The sequence below is a fragment of the Frieseomelitta varia genome, unplaced genomic scaffold (assembly GCF_011392965.1).
Source record: "Frieseomelitta varia isolate USP_RPSP 00005682 unplaced genomic scaffold, Fvar_1.2 scaffold_255, whole genome shotgun sequence".
Taxonomy (NCBI): domain Eukaryota; kingdom Metazoa; phylum Arthropoda; class Insecta; order Hymenoptera; family Apidae; genus Frieseomelitta; species Frieseomelitta varia.
The window spans coordinates 396,735-415,735 of NW_025109985.1; the positions used below are offsets into that span (position 1 = coordinate 396,735).

The window sequence follows — 19,001 nt, forward strand, 5'->3', positions numbered from 1 at the left end:
TCGAGGCAACACAGTCGTCCATCTGGTGGCAATGCACTGTACTAGCGGGTGCTGGCTCGAAGCACGAGCGTAGACAGAGAAAGAGAGAGAAAGAGAGAGAGAAAGAGAGACACAGGTAGGAGACGAACTTGTGGTATGAGGTAGCCACCAGTCAACAGCGGAGACGGAGACGGAGACGGAGACGGAGACGGAGAGTCCGAGGTAGCCCGTGTCCGTGTCCGTGTCTGTAGCTGTAGCTGCCCGTGGCTCTCGTTGTAACTCGTTGTAACGTGACGCGAAGGTGTGCCAAGCTCTTTCGGTTGCCTGTTACTTCGTCCGAAGACGCCCGATCGCACGTCTACCATAGTGTCGCGTATCGAAAGTGTCGGCAGTGGTGTTGTGTGATCTGTCTGCTTGTCTATCTATCCTCGTGTCGAGCCGAAAAAAAAACTGCACCAGTCGAGCCGTACATCATCGCGGAAAACTGTCAAGAGTGTCGTGTGCTCCAGACGCTGGCTTCTAGGAACGCGAACGCTCAAACGAACAGACAATCATCGCAATCATCGAGCTGTACGCGAAACATAAGGTAAGAAAACCAGATACGCGGAAGTGTATCGGAAGCAAAGGTAAAGTCGAAAATCGCTCGTTCGGCTGCTCGGACGTTACGCGTACAGAGGTTATGTTTCCCGATGACCCCTCCGAACTCCCGCCTCCTCCTCGTTATGCTCCTTTCCTTTCATCGGTCTCTTCCTCTCTTCTCTTTTACTTCACCCTTCACTTTCGTCCCTTTTGTCTCTTCATCTCACTATTCGCCACATTTCTTCTCTTCGACGTGTTCTTTTTTTTTTTTTTTCGCTAACTGAAAATCGCCTTAAGTTTACCATCAGAGTCATTAGGTGCTACGATCGTCGGCCTACGATTAGACACTACGAGCGCGATAAATTTCGATCGTGAATCGATTGGTCACCGATCTCACACATTCTCTCTCTCTCTCTCTCTCTCTCTCTCTCTCTCTCTCTCTCTCCTCTCGTCTCTCCCTTTTGTCTCCTCGCGTCCTTTTTCCTCTTTTTCTTTCTCTTTCTCTTTCTCTCGCTCGGCCGCGAGCCGCGAAGGCACTCGCACACGCACGCTCTCACACACCAACGTGTTCCGCTTCTTTCCTGCAAGACTGTGTCGTAGCCTTTCTCGTGGTAACAAGTTTCGTAACTTCCCTCGATGCACAAGAGTACAAACTATCAGCTGTCAGCCTCCGTGCTCGTACCACCTGTCTTAAAGTCGAGTCTCTTCCTCTCCTCTCCTCTCCTCTCCTCTCCTTTCCCCTGCCCTCCCCTCTCTGTCTGTATTTCACAGTTTTTCACCCCTTTTCACCCTGTTTTCCGTTCGTAAAAACCCGTGAGATACGAGTCTTTGACACGAATCTTTAACGTTTTCGTGACTTTTGTTCTGTCAAGAAGGCAACAGAAGAACGAGAACGTGATATAGCCGCGTGTCTCTACGAAGTAATCGGAGCAGCAAGCGAGGCTAACCGAGTTGGATAGTCATGATATTTCGGCGCGCAGGCTTTCTGGCTTGACAGCGTGACCGGCCTTGAGCCCCTTCGCGCCCTCCTCTTGCACCCTTCACCTCTATCCCTACCATCTCGAGGTAATACACGATACACACTGCAGATCAGTGCTCCTTAACGCGAGATTCTTGTGCCTGGAGATTTTCTTCGATCGCGCGCGCACTAACTTCTTTCTCTCGTAACTCGCTGTATATGGACGTTTCGTGTTCCAACGTGAACCCGTTAAGCCAAGAAGACGAGTTGTCGGGCTCGAGCCTTCAGCCTGCTTACTAAGCCACCTTCCTAGCTTCGTTGTCCATGTTTAACACCTTTATCCGCTTAAAGAACGTAATGAAAATTCGAATTTACCGCAGTTATGAATTTCGTATGTTATTCGACATTATGAATTCGACGACCACTCTGTCTACTTTGTTAATTCGTTAACGATGTTTCGCACCTCTGTTTTTACCTCTTTTAAAATTTTAAAGAATGACAGAGAAAGAAAAATCGTGTATAGGAATAATTTATTTCTATTACATTTCGATTCGACGCTTTCACATAGAATGACTTCTTTTTTTCTTTTTAATAAATATTTTCTAAGAATAATTTTTCACATTTGTGAATCTCATGCGAGTCGATTTAATCGCTTCGGGTGCGGTGATAAATGCATTCTCATCGGAACGTTATCCTAACGTTATCAAATCGAAGGTCGAACTCGGAATCTAGCGCGTAGACAAGTTATCTTCGATCAAGGAACTCGGAACGAAAGTCTGACATTCTACCTACTAACTTTGTATTTTTTTTTAATACGAGTTTGCTAATGGAATTTCGGTGTTTATCGCCAAATAGAATTTTGATATAGAAATCTCTTTTTCACACAGATAAATGTGTTTATTTAATTTTTATCGTACATTCATTCGGTTATATATATATATATATATATAATACGCATGTTACTGATTGTGAGAAAAGGAAATAGGGAATGTACTAGAATAATGAAATATACAAGTGGAGAAAGATAAATGGAAAAGGTTGAGAGGGTAGAGGTTGAGGAGAAGTAGAGAAACATAAGAAAATCGCTGGCTCGAAGCTGACTGTTACAGTAAAAAGGAAACGGGATCAAATGGATGGGGCGTTAGCCTATAGCGGTATACGTGAATACAGTCAGTAATGATGATGTTATTGACTTGATGTCACTGTCAGAAATAATGTTAACATTGCTTATAACTTTTTAAAAATATTCATAACAATAATGAAAATTTATTGAATTTATTTTCGAAATTTTCGCTTATATTTAATGTTTTTAATGTTTTCAACACGTAGAGGACGTTTTAAAAATAGTTCCCACAAGCAAACATAAAATTTTGCTTATTAGTGATACACGTGTATGTAATTCGATGTTATTTACGGTAGACAACAGTTATATATATTCTGTTTTATTAACGCTATTGAAAAAAAAAGAATTTTTGAAGTTTATTACTGAGATAATAAAAAAACGCCTCTTCTATGGCCTGTAGATTACTGTGTCGATGTTATTCCATCAATTTGGCACAAAACAATTTACAGTGCAAATTTCCTAATCTCGGGAAAATTTCTTTAAACTTCTCATCAATTAATTCAATTTCAAATTTTGAATATTAAATCAAACAGAAATAAAAATGTAATGATATGTAATGCAGTAACGATATATATTTTGCGTTAACGTAACTTTTCAACAACGACAAATATGTTGATGCTAGGCATATTGCAAAAATCGTAAAAACCGTTTTCATGAAAGGGTCTCCTTTCCATCGAAAATATCCTCTTTATGTCTTAGGATTTTTAAGCAATTAAACGAGTAAATTATTCGTTAATAGAACAGAAAATGCGAGATACAGATCGAAAATCCATCGACGATGACGGGTCTGTCCACGATACTACCTCTCCTGGCAATCGGTACTCGAGATTGCGCAAGTTCCTTCCCGATCTTATCACGACCGCAGAGTATATACATTACATATGCATACACGGGCTATAATGGCTGTATACATAAATGTATATATATGTATATATTATGTGCATAAAAATAAACGAACTTAATATAACTTATTCAAAGATGGAAAATTTACATCGACGAAGACTGTGATTTTCATTCAAAAACACTATCAATTTAACATTTGTGAGTCCAATTGCAATTATTTCTCTCTAGAAGAAAAAAGAGATGCTTAACGGTATCATTGCTGTAAAATGTATAGCTAAAAAGCTTAAAACACATATCCACATTCGAATATAACATGGCTAATGTTGCAGAGTATTTGATTTTGTTTGGATTTTGTCATTCCATCAGGAGCGAAGTAGAAATATGCATCTGAATGCATTTTTGCCACGACACACACACACACACACACACACACACACACACACACACACACACACACACACACACACACACACACACAATGAAACGTGAAAATAGTAACGCGATATGACAGCATGGATATAGAATGCAGTGTAAATGCATGAGTATGCGCGTGTATGTGCACATTACGTAGAGAATTCTATGTCGCGCGAGTTGCTTTCGTCGAGTATGTGCAGTCCCACACCCTGCGCATGAAAAGAGAAAAAAAGGGAGTCAGGGAGAAGGAGTTTATACTGGAAACTCCCTGGATCCTTGAGACCGCGAATAGGCCTAGTGCAACTTATGAATATTGATGAACCTTTCTCGCGTACCAGCTCGGCCGCACCTCGATCATTTGTTGTTACTCGACGGCAGTCTTCCTCTTTTCTTCCTCCCGTTTCTTTTCCCCAACTAACTTTTCCGAACATGTAGCATAATTATGTACATCTTTTTCTATTCACCGATCTTCTTGTCCAATCTAATCAATCTAATCAATGAACGGTAACTTCGATTCGACGGATGATTGTCAATGCAAATCACTTTTAACTTTGCTCCAATTGTACTAGCGATTTAAATATTTTAAATATTTGTATTTCAAAAGTCTTCTTGAAAAAAAAAAAAAAAAAAGAAAANAAAAAAAAAAAAAAGAAAAAAGAAAAAGAAACGAAAAAAGAAAAAAAATTATTTTACTTGCACCTTACCTATAAGTACGCATACGACATAGATGTGTCTGTAGTTTGCACGCTTTAAAACGCATTGCACATGTATATTAATTCATAGTCGTTCTAGTCAATTAAACACGATATTTAGATTTTCTTTTCCAGTGAATTTTTTGAGCTAGCGGAATGTACATGTGTTACTGTTACGCCATCCGTATAATTCAAATCGTCGAAAGACAATCTAACCTATTATATGTAGGTCGATATCGATCATTTTTTATCGGCAGTACGAATTTTTCTCGAGTGCAAAGTCGATTCGACGCGATCTCGTTGAGCCAGGCGAAAACAAAATGCGGCAGTGTATATATGAGACGACGCGACGGTAGCTGACTGTTGCAGCCGATCCCAAACCGAACCGGTTTCTTGATGTTGCTCAAAAATGCTTCTCGACCGGCTATAATAATTTTAATTGACACCCAGACCAGACCACTGAGTATCTTCGATCGGCATTTGTATGCACATATAGCCTCGTATAAGGTGTCGTATCCGGTAAAAGAAAAACGAACATTCTTCGTATTTTTCACTATTTTAATCTTGATCGTTTTATCTAAACGTCGCGACATTTTCATTCTTTTTCTTTTCGCCCGCTTTATCGGTCGCCAATGAGCTATAATAAAACGTGATGCAAGATTAATTGCGAAAGCAACGTATCTTAGAATTTCATTAGAATTTTTATTAAATTCTTTTTTAGTTGAAAGTTGAAGAAACGAATAATGCAGCGTACGTTACATTCGGACTGGACACCAGATACATAGATATCAATCTTACATTTTACATCGCTGTTTAATGCCGATAACATTTCAATCATAAAAATTATGGTCATGCCAGTTATTTCGAAATTTGTTCACACGGAAACACTTCTAAATAACGAAAGGAACGCTGCAAGTGAGTAAAATAATTGAAGAAAATGACAGAGATACGTGTGGTTAAAGGATAAAGCGTGGTTATGGAAAATATTTGTGCGAGGTTACGTGTGAAAAGGCAAGGCACACGTTCAACGAGAGATATTAAACGTATATATGTATGTTGGGGCTCCTCGAGCTAACTGGCCCGGGTGAAAGGAAAAACCCGCGTCTACCTTGCGAGTGAAATAGAGAGAGGGGAAAAGAGATTCCACATCGAATCCTGTACTTTTTTATACATAGAATACGATTGCGAGGAAAACCTCTATGAAATACCTTAGCACGTTCATTGTGTAACGAACAGTCGTGTAAACGTACAATTATCGCGCGTTATCGATCGGTAAAAGTTAGTGCTTGTTTGTAGCTTTAGTACATGTACTTTCTAATTGTAAGTTAGAAACGTTTGTCAAACGATGTCCGATATAAATTAAAGTCTGGTACTCTTCGTATCAGTTTCATCAGTTATGTTATATTCAGTGAAATAAATCAGTTTTCAATTTATAAATTAACAAGATTCAAACAACAAGATTAGAAATTATTAGAAATAATAATTCGCAACTTTTAATCTTTTGTTCTAAAATATGTTCTAAAATAAAAAATGCTAAATCTGTTAAATTTATGTAGCAGTACAAATTGGTTTCGAAAAGTTGTCTTATGGTACGTGTTACAGATACTGTACGATAGGTCAATACTGATTTTTTAGGCATGTTAATCTTGTACAATATAGTAAAAAGAATATGCATGTACGTAAGTCAGAGTTCATTTGCGACATGCAGAATATTAATAAATTCATAATTATACATACTGAAATCAAATTTCAGTACACTGGTTTATCCTTGGTTGATCGCTCTCTTTACAGAGTGTATACGTACGTTCCCGATAGGAACTGGGAACATGTTGTAAACTATCATCTCTCATGTTGTAAACTATTTTCACGGAATATAAATGGTTTATTTAATTTGCTAAATAAAATCTGCTTTTTACAGGCAATCAATGCGAAACTGTAAGATAATCAATTGTTAATCCGATAATTAAACGATCTGTATATACTAGAAATTCTGAAAAAAATCAACGTTTCATTAACGCGTCACTTTTGCAATTTATCGACTATAGCTATAGGTAATTTTGCAGTTGCTTTAGTGTTATTAATTTTCACCAAATGGATACGAATAACCGTTATACCAATATTAATTCTATGTGAAAGAAAATTAAAGAAATTTTAATCAAGCGCCATAATTAATAAAATTTTTAAAGCGAACGAATCTTTTTTAAAAATTGTATCTTCGTGACTTGTTAATTCTTGTTAATATGTATCTAATTCTATCTTAAGAACATAGATAACGTTTTACTTAGTCCGCAATTTCGTCGGCAGTAACGACACACGTAATAGGAAAACAAACCCATGGCTCGTTGTACTTATACTTCTTTCATGGTCATTCTGAATCTTAATCGGGGCCTACGATATATACGACTCGCTCAAAATAGAGCCGGCGTGTACTCCCTTAAGGTCATCGATCCCTCTTCCGCGTCACCTGCCATCCTTGCACCTTTTATCTAGAGGTGAACATAGTATTACACACCACAAATACAAAATACGGTCATTACGGTAGTTTAACAACTATTCTCACTTCTGATTCTTTGATTGCAGTTTCTCTCTCTCTCTCTCTCTCTCTCTCTCTCTCTAGTTGAATTCTGTTACTGAAATAATTATTAAAGATATATTTTAACAAAAAAGCGTAACTTTTCTGTGAAGGAGTAAATTATGGAATAAGAGATTAAAATTATACTCTCTGTAATGTTGAATTTTCGTAAAAAAAAAAAAATTGTGATTAAGATATTGAAATACATACGTACCACATTGCTGAACTCAATTACGTATACATATCTGTGTTTTTCTTTCAGTAGATGTTTACAGTCGCATAATGAGAACGGAATGCCTATGAGATATCAACACGCTTGCTACACTGCACGACTATTGGCGGTTGTGTGCACGTTAATATTTTATTACAATTCCATTGCAACGTCTCGTGAAATTTAGCACGTGCGTTGTGATTAGATCAAAATAGGCGTTTGAATCCTGCAAGTCGAATGGAGAAATTTAATAGAAGGTAAGTCGAACGAGATCGGGTCAACTTTCTAAAGTTGTTAAAAAAAAAAAGGTAAAACATTATGAGGCTATTGAGGCCCATCCAAATATACAAAAAAAAAAAAAACAATCCTAGTGCATTGTGGTGGATGGCATGGCATGGCATGGCATGGCATGGCATGGCAATGGCGGTGCGGTAGCATGGTCGGTGTGTCAGTTAGAGTAGGGAGAAAAGACCTTGAGTCGCGTCACGTGACTACGAAGGTACATCGGAGTTGGGTAGGGCGGTTGCAGAGGGCCTTGACCTTACCGTCGGCGTCGCAGCCATAGTTGTAACTACCATCGTCGTGGCCTTTACGAACATCCGAGGACCCGAAGAGGCCGATATGGCCGCGTGACGCTACATTTTCTTACGGTTTAATTCTTCTCATTTTCCTACCGGCTCGTCCCAGATTTCTACTCGTTTCTGATATCGTACCAACTATAGTTGGCGTCTTCACAAAGCATTTTGACAAACCAACGGAATTTGAAAAATCAACACAAACTATATTTATATATTAATTGTAATTGAACTAATCTTACGAGTTAACAATATAGGAAACAAGCACGCAATTATATATATGTGTGTGTGTGGTACTTAAGGTACTTAAGGTTTCACACGTATAACACAAAAGTCATTTTCATCATTGTTTCTACCAAGTTCATTTGCTTTAGTTTCTGTTATAACGTAATCGTACAGATAGAAATATTTATGTATATTGTACCAAAGATCATACACACTTCACATACTCATAAAACATATGTTCATAATAATTAAATAATACACAAGTTTCATGCCGTAGAAATATTCGAAATGTTGAAATATCAATTGTAAGAGTCGGTATAACTACATGGTAAAACGTACAATGAATACATACTATCGCTTGGAACAAGAAAAAAGCCAAACATTGAACTATCGTCTGGATGTATTATAATTAATACGACGTATCGAATATCAAACGCCAACAGACAAAGAGCACAATTTTGTCGCAGTTTTTTCTTGCCAGATGCGTTATATCGTATGTATTGCGTGATCAGTTACAAACAAAAGGTACGAGCAAGAAACGCGTTTGCGTTTCCGCACGAAGGTCGATCGGTGGTTCTACGAGACCGGAAGTGAACCGGCCTTGCGGGACGGCCGTTGGTGCACACTAGCGGAACTTGGATGTGTGCGATCGCTTCCATAGCCTCTGCTTCTCAGACGCGATCCGTAAACGTTCACCGTGCACTTGAATGCATTTTCTTGCGACGTTCTACCATGAAACTTGATATCACTCTGATAAGAATTATTCCTTTTTTATACTGAACGTTACTCTTTCTTCATACTAGCTACATATTCCTTCGACATTTTTATGCTTATGCTCCCTAACAATTCTTTAGCTTTACCTTTTTACCACTCGTATCTAATTATAATTTTTAAAAATCTCAAAAGTTGGTGAACTTTTAGTTGTTCTCCAAATAAAGCGCTTAGAGATAATGATAAAGCGATAATGACACACACACACACACACACACACACACACACACAGTGTAATGATCATCCAGTTAAATAAACATTAACATTTTTAGTATCAAATTAAAAATATAATAACGAAATTTTTCTATTCACAGGCACGCAAGCATCGATCGTTCTTCGATCGTTTCTTCGATGTTTGAACTCAAGCTGTTGTGGTCGATAGACGTCCAATAGAGATACAGTTTATCCGGGAAATAGTCGCAAAGACTAGTTCCTAGAAAAGCCACAGCGGATTGTTTCCAGAATGCCGCAAGCTTTCGCGACCATCCAAAGACTGCGAGTCGCATCACGAGCGTGCGACAGATTAACTAGCTGAGAATGTCGGAGCAAAACGGGCCCAGCGAGGGCCCAGGTCCAGGCCCAGGCCCAGGGCCTGGTTCTGGCTGGTGGCCAGCCTCGCAATCCTGGAAAACGAATTCCTGCACCGCCGCCTCCTCATCCACTAGTTCAACCGTTCCAGACAGCTCCGCCTCCGTCTCTGCTTCCTGCACCACCACTACCTCCTCCCTGGCGACCACCACATCGGCCACTTCCTCGACTAGCTGCTGTTCCTCGACCCATGGCAATGGACCATCTGGAACGATCACTGCAGTCCGCTCTTCCGAAACAGGAAAGAATGTCTCTGTCACGACGATTAACGTACCTCCTAATCAGGATATGCACGATGGTAATTAGAAATTTTCGGGGATCGTTAGCATAGGAGATAGATTAAATCGTTATTATAGGATTTTTCATTAACTAACAGTGTCGCGTTCCATCGCAATTCACTTTTCTCTTCTCTACGGCTGAAATGTACAACAACGATTGATCATTTTGTTTTATTCTTAATAAAATCATCCGACGAAATTTTTAGGCAAAGGTATATGCAAGTATCTTACCGGTCAAAACGGCGTGACAGTATCTGTAGTGTCAAGCTGTGGCTCCGTACTAGGGTGTGGAAATGCGAATGTCGCGTCAACCACGGGTATTGGCACCAGTACTGGGACGCAGAGTATTGGAATTGGAGTCAACGTCCTCAGCCAGAATACGGCGGATGACAATGCGGAGGACAGTGACGTCGAGATAAGCAAAATCGACTTTCGGGGGGTGAATTTACGTACGAAAAAGAAACGAGATGTATCGGGTAGCCAGAGTGGAGAGAAAATCGGTGATGGAGAGGTCGAAGATGGGAACGGCTGTTATGATGGGAATGACGCGTCTCAACAACAACCCGAGAGGCCCATGTCGTGGGAAGGAGAACTTTCTGACCAAGAAATGTCTTCCAATACAATTACAAATCAAGTACGTGTCGGTAACTTGTTTGCAAACTCAAGTTTGTAATTCGGCAATGCTAAACCAGAGTAGGTAGCGATTGGATCAAGTTCAATACGTAGATGCGTACTTTTAAAATTCGAGTTAAACTCAATAGACAACATTCATTTCATTGGATTCTAATATTGTAAACTCGAAAACTATAATCATCCGTTCATTGTGTTTCGATCAAGTATTTCGATCTTTACAAGCAAATTTCGAACTTTAAAATATTTGCACGTTTATTTAACAAATAAAAATAAAATTCCCGGCCAGAGTTGACATGCTCGTACATGTTACAAGAAGTAATTAAAAAATATACGTATTTTTTTTCTAAATAAAACTATTTGTTTTATCATAGTCGGTCCCCTTATTTACAATACTATATTTACTATACTATATTCCAATTCACCTTCGATACGATTATTTATTATAGATGTTCATTATAAAATGTTCATTTTATTGCAGGATACTCACGAAGATACATCAATGGAGGGTGTTCAAGTGTGTGGCCCGAGTCCGGGACCAATGGAGCAAAAATTTCCGATAAAACCAGAACCAGACTTTCAGTCCAATCCAAGATTCACGTTTGGTTCTTTTCACGATACAGGATTACCTTTGGTTCACGGCCAACAAATACAGCAACAACGCAACATCGAGAATCTTGAGCAGACGCAGCAAAACGATTTGCCTCTTCTCGTAGGAAAATTACTTGGTGGTTATAATAGTTCAACTCCAAATCACAGTCCGGTGTTGAATCCTAGACACCATTTGACAAAGCATAGCCATACAAGATCGCAGGTAATATAGATCAGTATATGTATTTTTTAATTCGACTCAGACGTTCTATATTGTCACGCTTCCTGACATCTTTAAAACTTTCAAGGTGCCGTCACCGGACTCGGCGATTCATTCCGCATACAGCGTATTCAGTTCTCCAACGCAAAGTCCTCACGCAGCTCGCCATTCCGCTCTAGGCACGGGAAGTCCAGTCCCGTCTTCGTCGCTGTCCTTGTCGCGACACAGTTTTAATAATTCCACCTCTTCGTTGTCGCTCTCGTTATCACATTCGCTCTCGAGAAACAATTCGGATGCCTCGAGCAGCTGCTACAGCTACGGCTCTCTTAGTCCACCCACGCACTCGCCCGTTCAACAACCGAGACATCCGCAGCATCATCAGCATCAAGTTGCTCAAGGAAGTCCACTCCATCTACCAGCAACGGCCTCTCCCGTCATTGCACATCACTATTCTTCCTCTGCACCGGGTTCAGAGCTATCTCCAGAAGGACATGCTGCTACAGACGATCAGGAAGACTGCAGAATACCTTCAGCACCGTCTGGAATATCCACGAGACAGCAATTGATTAACAGCCCGTGTCCAATTTGTGGGGACAAGATCAGCGGTTTTCATTACGGGATATTCTCGTGCGAGTCGTGTAAGGGATTTTTTAAACGCACCGTCCAGAATCGAAAGAATTATGTGTGCCTTAGAGGCGCGGGCTGTCCAGTCACCGTCGCTACCAGGAAAAAATGCCCCGCCTGTAGATTTGACAAGTGCCTCAATATGGGTAAGATGAATGAAAATTTATAAATTTTGATTTTTTAATTGAGCTGTAATTAATATATAATATTATATTAATATATTAATATATAATATAATATTAATTATCCAATAGGGTTTTGTATAAGTTGATGATTATTAAAATTAATTAAGCTTTTAACTGCGATATAGTCTAAAAAAATATTATTATCGCACCAAATGTAAATCAATTATTGAGATACAATACATCTTTTAATTATAAAACCAGCCTAAAGAATTTTCAAGCTCCAATTCTCGTATGGCTGTGAAATACGAGACGCAACATAACAAAATTTGATTAGAGTACTATAATACATATACATATACATATATCTGAGAGTAGTTAAAGTTATTGAAAACAAAAAGGGACTTGCTTTTTAGTACTCTGTATATTGTTAATAGGTATGAAGCTCGAGGCGATCAGAGAGGATCGCACCAGAGGTGGCAGAAGTACGTATCAATGTACGTATACTCTTCCAGCAAGTCTTGTCGGTAGTCCCGCGAGTAACATCGCCAACGATAAATCAACCACGGGGGGAAATTGTAGTCCAGCTCCAGCTGGTAACGAACATCACTATCCGGCAAGGCACCACTCGAATCACTCGCATAAAATGCAAGTGGTACCCCAACTTCTACAGGATATCATGGATGTAGAACATTTATGGCATTACAATGACAATGATCGCATGACTGGGATTCAAAATGCAGGGATGAATCCGTCTAGAAACAACGATACAATGTTATTAGGTGTCAGAAGTAGCGGAGGATCTGGAATAGAGAACGACACAGATTCGAGTGTTGAGTGTTCCTCTAATGGAACCACAGGAAATGGCAATCCCAGTAACAGAAGAGACGACAGATCATGCTCTAGTGTTTCAAATGCTAGTAACGAACAATGTGCTGCATCCATTAGTAGCAGTTCTCAAATTAACAACACCAATGGTAATCCAACACAACATCCTGATTTCCTGTCAAACCTCTGCAACATCGCTGACCACCGACTCTATAAAATAGTGAAATGGTGCAAGAGTTTACCATTATTTAAGAACATTTCAATCGATGATCAAATCTGTTTGTTAATTAATTCCTGGTGCGAGCTACTGCTCTTCTCATGCTGTTTCCGCAGCATGAGCACTCCAGGTGAAATTAGAGTGTCTCTCGGCAAGTCGATTACACTAGAACAAGCTAGGCAGCTTGGTTTGGCGACCTGCATTGAGAGGATGCTTGCATTCACTAACAATTTGAGAAGGCTCCGAGTAGATCAATACGAATATGTGGCAATGAAGGTAATTACTTTCCCTTCATTTATTTGTTCTATAAACTTTGTAATAATATATAGATGTTTCAACAGTGATATTTTATCAATAATGTGATTTTTAAACCAATATAACATTTAACTTTTATTATTTGCAGGTTATAGTGCTGTTAACTTCTGACACAAGTGAACTAAAAGAACCTGAAAAAGTTAGAGCATCTCAGGAAAAGGCTTTACAAGCCCTACAACAATATACTATAGCAAGGTATCCGGAAATGCCTGCTAAGTTTGGTGAATTATTATTGAGAATTCCAGATTTACAAAGAACATGCCAGGCAGGAAAGGAATTGTTAAGTGCGAAACGTGCTGAAGGAGAAGGCAGCTCATTTAATTTGTTGATGGAATTGTTGAGAGGAGATCATTGAATTATTATCATACTGAACAATGCCGTAAGTTGACTACTCAATTCATCAAAATCAGTATATAACATACAAAATTGTTACTTTGGTATAGACGTGAACAACTTTTAACTTGATCAACTTGTAATTTGTTTTTAGCTCAAGCATTTATCACCTTTGAACTATTTCTTCTATACAAACATTGTTCAAAATTTTTTTTTTTTTAATATTCTCTTCCTCAATTTTAATGAACATTTAATTTATTTGATTGACATCAACTTTTAAATAAAATTCTATTATATTATCGCAAATAACTAAAAATTGTATGAATCATTCAAGTGTACTATTTAATTTGTATAATTTTTTCCAGATTCCACGCTTATAGAGTCCGCAAGCTTAAGGAATCAGGTGTATTAGATAATCAAGGAGCAGCAAAAATGGAACTATAAACAGAACTATAAACATTGCAATCTACGGTACATTAGTTGTGGGTGAAGGAACTACGCTCTTATAGAAGTTGATTAGTTGATGCATAATGGATGAAAAATGTTTCTTTTTTCTACATCTTTCTTTTTGTCTTTTTTTTTATAATTAAAAATGCTATCACGGAGGTGTTGCATAATGCAATTCCACCTTGAAAAATATGAATTTCGAAGCGGCCTATGGCATGCTCGAAATATCCAGCATGCATATTAATGCAAAAGAGACTGAAAGTATAATTGAAGGAGAGAGCAGAGCATTTACTTTTACAATATCAATGTACAGAGATAGAGATAGAGAGAGGGAGAGAGAGAGAGAGAGAGAGAGAGAATGAGAGCATGAGAGAGAGAGAGAGAGAGAGAGAGAGTGAAAGTTATTATCAAATAGTATAAAAATGCTAAATTTTATTAGGTAGGTACAATCTGTTCAAGTAAACGACAAATACAGAGTTTTAACTTTGATAATTATCATAATAATAATAAAACAACCAGTATTTTGTATCGTTCTGCGCTTACTTAAAAATAAGACATAGAGTAATGTCTTATGCCCCGGTAATGAAAGTGTACTTAAAATATGAGTCGACCAATTGTTTACTTATAGAGCAGTTAATCATGTAATAATTAATAGGTAATAATATTTAGCTAACATATTATCAACAGAACATTATGATTTTTATCCATTATACAAATACATTTTTTTAATTCTCTGTATGTTTTAACACATACCAACGATGGAAAGATTTCGTAAATAAACTTGATACGTTTTTTTAAATCGTGCGAAATTTACAATTTTTTTTTTTTGTAAATAAATTGTATTTTGACGCGCACGTTTCCAAATTATATATTATATTCAAAGAAATTTTTATAAGAATCACGTTTGTTTGTTATTAAAATTTTACGATTATTGTTTAGAAACTAAGACAGATTATATTTGGTTTATTATATTTATGTAAAAAATATGTATTTTTTATCATAACGATACTATAATATTATCAGTGATTAAAGATTTCTATCAAAAATAAATATGAAATTTGCAATATTCGAGAAACTTAATTATATTCATCAAATACGTTATCAAAACGGAAAGTTAATTTGTTATTCATTTAATATTATTGTTAGAAAAAAAGATGTTATAAAAATATAATAGAAAAATTGCGCTTTGATTATAAGCTGGTGCAATTTCTTATTTTAAATAAATATGGGATTTTTCTACAAAAAGATCAGTTGTAAAATGGACAAGGAATACTCATCTCTGTCGTTGGTATTATAATGAGACTGTCATATCAACGCATTATTCTTTTTGTTAATGCAGCAATTAAGTTTCTTTTAATTCACTGATAAGAACATTACAACTTGCAATACTTAATCCGTAATGTAACTTGTAAGAATCGTCTTCCCATCTTTACAATAGATTTCCTTGTGTAAAAATTGTAGATTGATCTGTTGTACACACAGTGTTCATTAAATATGATAAAAATAAGACCTTTATTAACAAAGATATAAGAAAATTTTTTCATAAAATTTCAAATTTGAAGTATTTGAATTGGTTTTAGTGGTGTAACATTAAGTAATATAATTGTTAATTTATTTTCAATCATTTTGATATCAATTCTAACATATTAGTACAAGAAAGTTTTTAAAATATTGAGATACTTAATAACATTGATCTCTTATTTATTGACTTTAATGAAACATTTTGTGTATGCATAACGTTGTGTGCATCGTGAAAATGCATTTTATTTGTAAATTTGGGTTTTCCCATTAAGCATCAAATTCTCATTGTACTTGTCATTTGAAAAATATTAACACGCATTCAGTTAATACATCCTCTTCATGTTTCAATAATGAACAATTTTTCATAGTAATTTCTTTTTCTATAGAGGCCAAGTTTTCTATTTCCAAGGATCTTTTTAAGTAATTTTTACCTAGTATTGGAATAAAATTAACAAGATTAAAATAAATAAAACTTGTAGCTGTAAATGCACCGATGAAAATATTTTAGTCTCTTAATTTGTAATAACCTGCTGAGAACATAACTTTTGAATACATTGTTTTGGTATTGCCAACTGTAATTATTTAAGAAAGAAGGAAAAATGTGTATTATGTTGAAAAATACAAACAGTTTTACAGTAAAGGATGTACATATCATTTAACTTAAAACGAATTATACATAATTAGAAATTTTCCTGTTGAAAAAAGTATTACTAGTACATTAGTTAGTAAAGTGGAAGTTGGTGGAAAGCAATTACTGAAATATTTGTGCCTTTGATGAAATTTAGTACTTTGATCCCTAGAGCGTGATGCGAGATGGACACAAGAAGAATAAAATAAAATTCATCTTGTAAAAATAATACAAATATATTAAAATTAACAAATTAATTGTTTGATTAAAACAATTAACCGATGGAGAACTTGAGCGTGCACAAAGTACGTTATATGCGTATTTAGTATGTACTATGTTCATTGCGTACGATGAACCTACCTTGTATTTTTCCTGCCTTTTAAAATTATTATTACTACTTCCTTATTTCCACCTTATTATTTGTAATAACTTTTTACTTTCTTAAGATATTTTTAAGGGCAAACAAATGATCAGATTGTTGTAAAAAATCGGACAAAAACAGGCTGCAAAAATATAATAAGAAAAACTCTTTATATTAAGACAGAAAGATGGCTATTTAAGCGCAATTAGAGGGTAGATTTATACATGCAATATACAACATGTTTATTACGAAATGAATAAATTTGTATAATTCACCGCGTTTTGTTCTATTCCAGTGAATCTATACCTTATGTGTGTAATTTCATTATCATACTGAAAAAGAGTAATTACATTTTTGTTTAAAGTTAATACAAATCGGTATAGTCAAACAGTAATTAAATGGATAAGTTACTTATTCAAAACTGACAAATCTGACTATCTCAGGATGATGACAAGAATTTCTGAAAATTAAAAACAAAATAAATGATATTTTATTATTGCTCGAAATTAATTTTATAACTTATTGTTAGTACAGGATATTGTGCATAATCTAAATTTAAAACTTGTTGTCGGCGCTAGAATAAAGAACATTTATGTACTAAACTTCTCACAATTTTTTATGAAATTTGTAAAAAACACGTCTGATTTATCGCAATCCCGCGATCATTTTGATTTCCCGTAGGAATCGATTACGGTGCAACAATTTCTAAACGACAGAAAGATTTAATGCAATTACGATCGACTAGTTATGATTTACATTATGAAATATAATTACAATTAATTACTTAATCATTTTTACAGGAACATTTTTCAGTCATCCAGAGGTACTTGCCATTACCGCCGTTTAATACATCAGCCAATTGCAACCACCAAAGAACAAAAAATGAAACAACTAGTTTCTTTTGAAAATGAAAAAATCATTCGAGCAAGGTTTTGGTCTGCTTCGTTCTGCTGTGTAAAGTTTGTAAATCTTCATAGATGCGTCTTCAATGATAAACGGAATATAGAAGGAGAGCTGAAAATTTACTTCTCAAGAAACATAAAAATTCACAAATCAATTCTTCAACCATTTTTTTCAAAACTCGTTTGACTCGTGGACAGCAAAATGCTAGTGCCGCGTAGCAATGAAATGGTGGAACTAAACGGCTATTGTCCATATTAAAAAAAAAATTAATTCTAGTTTTTTATGCCAATATTTGCAATTTATAAGCACACATTTCGGAGATGATGCTTTCGCTTATACTCACAAATAAATTTAATTCTAATATCTAGTATAGTTTGCAAGAAATTAACATAAATTGAAAGCTGAGTACGATCTGTTAAACGAAATTTGCAAATTTTTATTAATACATAAAGCAACCTAAATGGAACATAGAACAATAGTTAAGGATTTAAAACTGACAACGCAATTTCAAAAGTTAACAAATTATTACTCTCGATTATTTTTTTTTTTTTTTTTGGCAAATTACATGTAAAGTNCGCTAGTGTTTCTTACCCCGTAAAACAGGGAAATTTTTATAAGCGAAAAAACCTAATTTAACGAATTGAATTGTGAACTTTGGTGATTCTATTACTCTAATTAGACCGTTAGCTTTCTTTTCATACCCCATTTGACCCGTAAAATGCAGAAATAAGTATTTTCATAAATAATTAGTACCAGTGAGTTACCGCTAGATGGCGCCACCATGTCCATTTTGTGACAGTTCGCACTAATTACGAAAAAAACCTAATTTAGAGGAATAATTTACGAACTTTTTTATATGCCTCGTTAAAATTAGGCTCACCGCTTTCTTTCTTTGTGTGTTTTGTCCTTGAAAAACGTGTGTCTAAAAAGTTGAATTTTTTTTTCAATAAATCGAAGGATGTCCTTGTCGCACACTGTTGCCTTCCTTGTCTAGCGTCAATAGACAAGGAGAGCAATAGCATGTAACAAGGACAGACATATATGCGCGGTAGACAAGGAGAGCAATAGCGCTAGACAAGGATAGACATTTATGCTTGCTAGACAAGGAGAGCAACAGAGTACGACAAGGACAGCAACAGGTTTTAGTTCTCCCTTTCTGCCACAACGCGGCGCTAGTGTTTCCTATCCCGTAAAACAAGTAAATTTTCATTTGCGAAAAAAACTAATTTAGAGAATTAAATGGTGAACTTTTGTGATTGGTTCTTCTTAATTAGATCCTCGGCCTTCTTTCTATAACCCCTTTGAGCCGTGAAATGCAGAAATAATTATTTTTAAAATTAGTCAGTACCAGTCAACTTCCAACAGATGGAGCCACCATGTCCAACTCTGAGCACTTTACATGTAATTTGCCAAAAAAAAAAAAAAAAATAATCGAGAGTAATAATTTGTTAAC

The 19,001-nt window shown here is 36.3% G+C and overlaps 1 protein-coding gene and 2 long non-coding RNA genes across 4 annotated transcripts; 1 reads left to right on the forward strand and 2 right to left on the reverse strand.

Annotated features, from left to right (window-relative positions):
• The first annotated feature begins 79 nt into the window (after positions 1-79).
• On the forward strand, positions 80-16,919 carry LOC122528725 (nuclear hormone receptor FTZ-F1 beta). Of its 2 annotated transcripts, none has more exons than XM_043654145.1 (8): positions 80-565; positions 9,257-9,828; positions 10,015-10,442; positions 10,920-11,252; positions 11,338-12,019; positions 12,433-13,316; positions 13,444-13,734; positions 14,054-16,919. In XM_043654145.1, exons 2-7 carry the CDS (start codon positions 9,480-9,482, stop codon positions 13,708-13,710), a joined length of 2,943 nt encoding a protein of 980 aa, XP_043510080.1. In that variant the 5' UTR covers positions 80-565; positions 9,257-9,479; the 3' UTR covers positions 13,711-13,734; positions 14,054-16,919. The 2 variants fall into 2 exon arrangements, with proteins under 2 accessions (XP_043510080.1, XP_043510079.1); XM_043654144.1 differs by lacking the exon at positions 80-565 and adding an exon at positions 7,542-7,628.
• Positions 7,166-8,056, reverse strand: LOC122528677. The gene is made up of 3 exons (XR_006306636.1): positions 7,917-8,056; positions 7,375-7,597; positions 7,166-7,218 (listed from the first exon to the last, which is right to left on the reverse strand). It is a non-coding gene; the product is annotated as an uncharacterized LOC122528677 (long non-coding RNA).
• Positions 15,731-17,768, reverse strand: LOC122528676. Its single transcript, XR_006306635.1, has 2 exons — positions 17,430-17,768; positions 15,731-17,105 (listed from the first exon to the last, which is right to left on the reverse strand). It is a non-coding gene; the product is annotated as an uncharacterized LOC122528676 (long non-coding RNA).
• Between the last annotated feature and the right edge of the window lie 1,233 nt (positions 17,769-19,001).